Source organism: Arachis duranensis, chromosome 1 (genome assembly GCF_000817695.3).
Source record: "Arachis duranensis cultivar V14167 chromosome 1, aradu.V14167.gnm2.J7QH, whole genome shotgun sequence".
NCBI lineage: Eukaryota > Viridiplantae > Streptophyta > Magnoliopsida > Fabales > Fabaceae > Arachis > Arachis duranensis.
In genome coordinates, this window is record NC_029772.3 from 89,703,977 (window position 1) to 89,712,391 (window position 8,415).

Genomic DNA, 8,415 nt, shown 5'->3' on the forward strand with positions numbered 1-8,415 from the left:
TTAGGTTTTAAAAAAAAGACATCCATTTTAAAAAATTTCAGAAATCAATTTGAATATAAACTCTACTTTCCGCACTCAAATAAGCCAATTCAAACCACTTGATCAATAAAATTTCACTAGTATGGAAAATAGTTTTGGAGTCACAATGAATAGACCTCCAAATTATAGTATGTTCGCCCTAAGCTTAGCATATCCAATACTTGGATTCGACTTATAAATGCAAGCTTATGATAAATGTTTGGGTGACAATAAGAAACGGCATGTATAACACTGGGCACAAAAATAACGACACCAAAAAAGAAAAGGTATGATTAGTTGCTCATAATTTGGTGAGTAGTTGCTAGTGAAAACCTACAATTCTCATAATATACACTACAAAGTACAAACTAAAATAATGAAATTGACTAATATTGTGTTACATTTTCTATGGCACTACTCCACTCTTAGCCACAATACCAGATTACATGATATCATAAAAAAAGAAACAAAAAAAAAACATGTGGAACCCAACATATATATTAGAACAAACTAACTAGAAATCGATTCCTTGTGAATACAGCGAAACCATTTTAAAGTCTGAAAGAACTGTAGCCTCCAAGACCAGAAGAACCATAACCGCTGTAAGGTTGCGTGGACAACGAAGATGATGAGTATGATGTACTGCCCAATTGGGCGTAAGTAGACCTCAGATCGGCATCTAACCTGCTGTAAGCACTAGCGGCAGGCTCTTTGTGATTAGTTATCACTTCCTGTAAAATGCAGAGTAAAGCGTTTCTCTCAGCAAAAGCAAATATAAACTGGAGGTGGAAAAACTAAGCAATATATACATACATAAAGAGAGGATATGAATCACAATCACAATCGTGCAAAACTTTTTATTCCCTTAATGATTACTTTTACGATTGTCCTGGTGACATGCATGTATATCTATCTATTGTATGAACTTACATCCAAGCAATAACTACATTTCCTGAACAAATATACAGTTAGTGCAACCCCATCAACCTGAGATAAATATTATCTAAGGATAGGTTTATTCAGGTCTGGTATACACTCAATAATGGTCATCTGTTTTGACTACTTAAGATGATGTCTACTTCCTAATGCTCTGCTTAGAGTGGTATTTATGAAAATGTGAAAAAAACAGTTTATCTGTCTTCTGCTCCTACCAAAATATACAGAATGAAAATGCCAAACTATGCTAAACTGATGAAACGTCTCAATCCCCTTTCTACTACTTCCTTTCAACATCTCAATCAAATTATCAAGTGAAATGGTTTATAACTTTTAACCCATACATGGAATGGGGATATAGACTAAATAGCAAGTGTCTAAATCATTCAAATAAGGGAAGCAATAATGGCTATAAAACTGAGCAGCTGGGCAATAAATTTGTTAAGATCATAAAGCCTATTTCTGCATTAATACTTGCTAACATATTCCTATCAAAATATACAGATATGCTTAGGCATTTTCATTATAATACACAATGGAACCAGATCAATGTAACTTTAACTTTCTTTTCATAGGCCCAGCTCTAGTACCTGAATCAGTTGTTGTGCCAACTGAACCTGAGATGAGGTGCCTTTTATTTCCACAATAATTTCATCAGGCACTCTGCTCTCCTGCACCGTCAATATGGCTCCACTAGTACGGCGAATGTAATCAATATTAGTCCCTTGTATACCAATTATGTCCTCTGCATAGGACAGTGGTATTTGCATTGTTTGTATTACCTGATAAATGCAAACAATATGGGAGTAAGGTGAGAGTTATCATGATAATCAATGGCAAAATAAATGGGGAAATAAGACCAAGGTGCAAGCATATATGCTAGAATTGGAAAGGGGTTATCAATAAGCAAGTTATACAGGATAGGATTTGATGATTAGCCTCTAATTTAAGTAAAGCCTATGATCTTCTCTTGTATGGAGAATCCCTTATCCTCCATTTTCTTGTATTATTCTTCTCTCTGTCTTAATGATATTCTTTTTTTTTCTTTTGTAAAATAAATCTTATATACACTTTGTAAATTATTATCATAGATATATTTTGTCAACGGAGTTTCAATAGCAAATAGTACCCAAATAAAAATGTGTCACTAAAAAATGCTAACCGTAGTAACAATAGGAGCACCAGCAGCACGGCCCAGAGCTGAAGAACGAAGACCAGAAAGTGAAGAATCTTGCCTGTACAGTGACACTGAGGAGGAAGGGAGTAATGAATCCAATTGATTCTCACGCTCAACAAAGAGAGCATCCCTTTTTGTTGGAAGAGAAACATCAGCAACAATGGAAGGTTGGGAAGCACTATACAGCGATGGCTTGTCAGCCCAGGTATCCACCTGGTGGTCTTGGGAGATTGTTGCATTGTACTTGAACAAAACAAAGGATTCACATATCTTAGAGTAAGGTACAGCAATACCAGATAAGATAGCCTTCATGTAAATGAAATGGCAGTCCAACATGCAGAATATACACTGGAATCAGCTTTTAAGCCTAATAATACCTTTAGAAGATAAAAAACTTACAGTTTTCTCAAATAGGGGAAGAACAGTATGATCCACCAAAAATTTCCTCAGGTGCCCAACTACTGCTTCCAGTGCCTTAAGCACCTTCAAGACTTCTCCCTGCAGCTCTACAATCCTTTCATCGGCCGCAGCATAAAATGGCACCTCGTCTATCATGAAAATGATTTGGCATCAGAAACATTCCGATCTCTTAACCAAAAATGTATTTAAAAAAGAATGCTCATTTCGTTAGGTACATTAAAATGAGAACAGGAATCTAAACTTAAGTCAAATTGGACTCTGCACAAAAATTAGGCTCAAGAAAAGAGCATCGACCAACACAAATCTGATTGAACATAGAATTCAGCACACCTTAATAACCCAAAATCACTAGTTGCTGTTAAAATATTGGGAAAATCATAGGTTCATTATGTAAAATTACATAAATGTGATAGGAAGCATACCTCCTGACAATACTCTAACAGAAGCAGCAGTGCTTTCCTGTATGGATTTGATTAACGAGCCCTGCTTTCCAATCAAATTGATGGCCTGTGTTGATGCTACCAATAAACGGATAGAACAAAAATTGCCCCCGGAAGCTCCCAATGTCATATTCTCGCCCTCAGTTTCAGATAATCCCGATATACGCTTAAAAATCCTCATTACAGCATCCATTGCAGGAGAGAATGCTGTCTCTGGATCTTCCTTCCCTGATATAAGTACCTACAGACATTTAATCCACATTCAGATTCAAAAGAATTCGATACAAATTAATAAAATATCCTCATGTACACATAAACATTTTGAGATGCCAACGGTGTGAAGTCGAGAATCATCTGCATTCTGTACGATATATAAACCAATTAAATTGGAGAGCTAATTCCCAACCTATACTGAAAGTTACTGTATCAAGACAAAAAATCATGTAGTATCACTGACTGTACAGGGATGAAGATAGAATCCGAAGTAACCTGCTTAAACAATGGAAATCCTGCAGGAACCTACTTCATACGGGTAGCCTTGAAATTTAATCCTATTAATACTGTTTCGATAGCTAAATTCATCAAAAGCTGATGAATTATGATAAAATTGAAGTTGAACGACGAAAGCAAACATGAAATCAAATTACAACATTAGTTATAACATACGACTTAATGAATAAAGGATAAGGTAGAGTAACGCATATCCAAAATTAATGAAACTGCATTTAACCAAGGAAAACAGTGATTAGCTTCAGAGGAAGGAGTATATAAAGTTAAATGCGTGTTTTTTTCTCTGAGCTGATCTATAAAGAGAAAACCTTTGAACGAACTGAGAAAAAGAATGATAAAGAAAACCCAATAAATATAGATGTGTATGGACTATGGAGAGAGAGACTCACGATTCGATCGGAAGTGCCGACAGCACCATCTAGAACGCGAATGCGAGCTCGAGTCTCTTCACATGTCTTCTTAATGAGCTCGCCCTTCCGCCCAATTATGCTGCCGACTTTGAGCACCGGCACGATGAGCCGGAACACGCAGTGGCCGGGCCAACCAGGCCATCTCTTCTCCGGCGGAGTGGTGGTGGTACTGCCGGTTGCGGCAGCTTCAGGTGCCGGAACCGCCTCGGATTCGGGTGCATCGGTTGAAGGGTTTGTGGAGGGTTGTTCGGCGGCGGCGGCGGCATTTGCCGGTGCAAGTGGCTGGGAAACATTGTTGGAGGTGCCGTTCTGGATTGGTTCGACGGTAGCCATGGACGCGTGGAGCTTAGGTTCTGTGTCGCAAGTTGCAACCGAATTGAAGCGATTAAGGGTTTATAGTTTTAGTTAAAAGTTAGCGCTATTACTCTTAATCTTAACTACTATTCTTATTCTTTTCCAATTGGTAATTTGGAATTTGGGAATTTAGGTCTAGAAGACTACAAGGCCTTTTAATCTATCTTATTATTCAAGTAAAATTAAATGAAGTTCGCTAAACCTAGATATATACTTTCTCCATTTCTAATCATTTTGATATTCAAAAATATTAATTTTAATGTACTAATATTATAAAAATTTATATAATTATTTGTTGAACATGTAAATAGTTTTTTAAAGAGTAAATAGTCAAATTATTCTTTAAAATTTTTTTTAATCAAATTCGTCCGGTATTTATTTACAGAAATGGGACAATATATTTTGTATCTATTTTGACAGAAAAAATATAGAGACACTAACAAATGACATAACTTATTTTTTATTTATTTTTATTATTTTTGTTAATTTCTCATAATTATACTTTTTATTTATATATTTTTTATAAATTTTTTAATGAAAAAAGATAGAATAAATTAGATTTTCATAATTTGTTATATTTTATTAGAATACAAAAACACTGAATTTATGAATTTCTGTCTTTTATGTCTTATTTTTAGTGTTTTGTTGTTCTCAACTTTAAAAATTTTAAATTCGTCATATTAGTTCTTCTGTCATTTCCTTGATATGGTATCGAAATTTGGAGTCACTCAGATAAAGACGTCTAAAATGTCTTTTTTTTAAATATATTTTTCGGTAATTAAAATTTAACATATATAATCGATTAAATCATATTATTTTTGTCAAAATTAAGCTAGACAAATTAATTTAACCGAAAAAATAGTAAATCAAATCTTGAACTGGTATAAATTAATATTATTTTTTAATAAAAAATGACTATAGTACCTTTAAATCCTAACTCTACGATCGAAAAATAAAGGACTAAAATTTATGATTATCAAAATTAATATATATAATAGAAGTATTTTAGGCATTTTCTATAATAGCGTATTGTGGTTATTTTCTATAAAAAATAATATTAATTTAGACCAGTTCAAGATTTGATTCACCATTTTTCGGTCAAATCAATTTATCTAGCTTAATTTTGATAAAAATAACATGATTTAATTGATTATATGTGTTAAATTTTAATTATTAAAAAATATCTTTATAAAAAGACGTTTTCAGCGTATTTATCTGAGTAGCTCCCATCAAGATTTGCTAATGTGACATGTTAAATGACACCACAACGCACACCTAAAAATTTTAATTGATTATTAATATAATAAGTTTACGAACATCAGCTGTTAGCAATTAAAAAAATAGAAAGACTAATATAAATATATAACTAATTTAAAATATTTAAATAACAAATTTAATTAAAAAATTGAACTAATTTAAAAATAAATAATTTTTAAAAATTAATTTAACTATTTATTTATTTTTTAAATAACAAATTCAATAATTTTATGGTATGATAATATACCATTAAATATTCGTGTAAAAATATTTTATATTATAAGTCGATAAAAATTAAATTCTTAATAAAATATTGGAAACTAAACCAATAAACAAAGTAATCATAATACTATATTGAGTTATTAACTTTCTTTCTTTTCTTTTCTTTTTTTCGTTCATGCTATGTCTTTTTTTTTCATATCAATAAATATTTGTTTAGCTGTAAAAGCCCAATACCAAGCTGCTCAGAAGACCCAAGTCCGAAAACGAAGGCCCAACCCAAAACGGATAATCAGTGTTAGGTTCGGATCTAAAAGACGTATCCAAGTTGCTCTCACTTTCAGCGTGGAGTTTGGAAAGCTCAACTCAAATTCTGGCTCCATACTCTCACAATTTCACCGTCTTAGCTCTTAAATCTGCAGTTGAGACTTAATGCAAGTGGTAAAATTTTGTACCTCTTAATAGGCTACATTTGGATTTAAAACTTGGCATAAGTCAAGTTATGAAATTCTTAAATGTTGGTTGTATGTGTAGGGTAGATGTGATTGTCGTGGTATAATGTTTAGGACTGAGAGTTGTCTAATTTACCGTAAAAAAAAATTTTTAACTCTTAAGCTTATATAATATTGAATAAATTGTCAAATTATTTTTTGAAAGATCACTTATTTTTTAAATTGGTCATCGAAAGATTTTTTAATTAAATTTATTTTTAAAGATTTTAAATTAGTCATGTTAGTCCTTCCGTCACTTTCACTGCTAATTCACAACACACACTTAATAGTCCTAATTGATTATTAATATGAGTAATTTATAAAATTAGATTAAATCAATTTGAAATTAAAAGATTTCAACATCTCAAGTTCTTTTTTAATTAGATTTTAATTTAGTCACCAAAAAAATTAGATTTTAATTTTATCTAATTTTATAAATTTATTATATTAATAACCAATTAAAAATTTAAAAAATGTGTTGTATAGTGTTACTTAACGTTTCATATTAGTAAACTTTAATATCATTAATAAAAAATGTCAAAATAATTAATATGACTAATTTAAAATTTTTAAAAAATAAATTTAATTAAAAAATTAAATTAATTTAAAAACAAAATATCTTTTAAAAATTAATTTATCCTTTACTCTTACAATATTGGGTGGATGTTCAAGTTCGCGGTTATTAATATTGTCATTTCTATATTCTCTGGGGTGCCCGGAATTTTTATTATTATTAAAAGAAGACAAAAATAGATGCACTTCCATATTCACCGCTATAGTGCAGTGTCCAAACTCCAAATTGCTTCCTGTTACCTCCAACAACAATTTTCTATTTTTGAAAAAAGAAAGGGAAAAGAATTAAAGAAATGTATATCCAATAGTATAACTTCAACTTCAATACAAGGTTAAGCAAAAGGGCGGTATAACGGTACTGTATATAACGAAAAATGTTAGACAACCAATAAAATTTAGAGTAATAGGGATAATAAATATCTCAGGTTATCGAATTCTTGACTTTTTGAATATAGAGTTCTAATGCCATGTCATGATACCACTTATTCTAAAAATTTCAACTGATAAAAAATAACATTAATGATTATATCTCTAATATTTTCTAAATTTTTATTGTACACATTGTATAAATATTCTATTAGCTCCTTATATTTTTTTTTAAAATCTATTTATTATTATTTTTAGTTATTAATTTAATTCTTTTATAATTAAATCATTTAATAAATTAATTTTGATTTATATATTTAAATATTAATAATTAATTACTGATTAAAAACAATAAATTTTAATGTCTCTAATATGTTTTGAAATAACCACATACTACGTTTCTTTGGTTATACAATATCCAACCTGAAAAAGTGTTACCCGATCTAAAGAAAATATGAAGATTATTTACCGTGACTATTATTATAGACGTTTAACCTGAGAGATGAAGTGGGAGGGTGTGTCCATGCTTATAGCTTAGGCAGGATGGAATATATGGTCCCAAAATTATGTGTTATTTTGTAAGCATCTGTGTTTGTTGATCAACTTGTTTGCTGTGTTAGAATTCAGATAGTGACACCCCTGCTACCCACTACACCATTGCTCACTCATGTATATGTAAACCTTCTATGCTCAATTTTAAATTTCAAATTATCTTACCTTATACTTTCTTATTTCGGTATATTATATATTTGTTGCCGCAAGTCCCACCCAAGTTTAGGCATACATTTTTTTTTTAATCTGCATCATAATTATATTCATTATACCTGTGCATATTTTCAATATTCCGAGTGACATGCATTCGAAGTATCTCGAGTCTTGAACCTCTTTTTATTATTTAAACTGATACTATATATCTCATGTCTCTATAATAATTTATTATATATTATTAATTTTATAATTAAAGTATGACATGTTAATTTTTTATTGTAATTGAATTTAAATATTTTTTTTTAAATTAAAAAATTCTCTGCTCCTCTTTCTTTTTTTTTATCTCTCTCGTTTCTTCACTCATTTCATCTCTTTTATATATTATTATTAATGATTAATTACAAATTTGACAATTAAAATATACAACATGACATTTTCTAATTATATTCAAATTAAATTAAAATCAAAATTAAAATATTAAAACTAAAATATAGCTATACTATATATTCTATTTATATATTACTAACTAATTTTAA

At 30.5% G+C, this 8,415-nt stretch overlaps 1 protein-coding gene across 1 annotated transcript; it reads right to left on the reverse strand.

Annotated features, from left to right (window-relative positions):
* Window positions 1-283: 283 nt before the first annotated feature.
* LOC107496359 (RNA-binding KH domain-containing protein PEPPER) lies at window positions 284-4,244 on the reverse strand. The gene is made up of 6 exons (XM_016117599.3): window positions 3,891-4,244; window positions 2,974-3,232; window positions 2,531-2,679; window positions 2,117-2,374; window positions 1,545-1,736; window positions 284-749 (listed from the first exon to the last, which is right to left on the reverse strand). The coding sequence occupies exons 1-6, from the start codon at window positions 4,242-4,244 to the stop codon at window positions 570-572; spliced, it is 1,392 nt and encodes a 463-aa protein (XP_015973085.1). The 3' UTR covers window positions 284-569.
* Between the last annotated feature and the right edge of the window lie 4,171 nt (window positions 4,245-8,415).

Bases quoted from the DNA above. Each gene is read 5' to 3' on its own strand.
- LOC107496359 (XM_016117599.3), bottom strand. From the start codon at position 4,244: ATGGCTACCGTCGAACCAATCCAGAACGGCACCTCCAACAATGTTTCC. The intron at 1,737-2,116 runs GTTAGCATTTTT...TGCATTTATCAG, and splicing joins GTGCTCCTATTGTTACTACG to GTAATACAAACAATGCAAAT. The intron at 750-1,544 runs GTACTAGAGCTG...TGCATTTTACAG, and splicing joins TGGCACAACAACTGATTCAG to GAAGTGATAACTAATCACAA.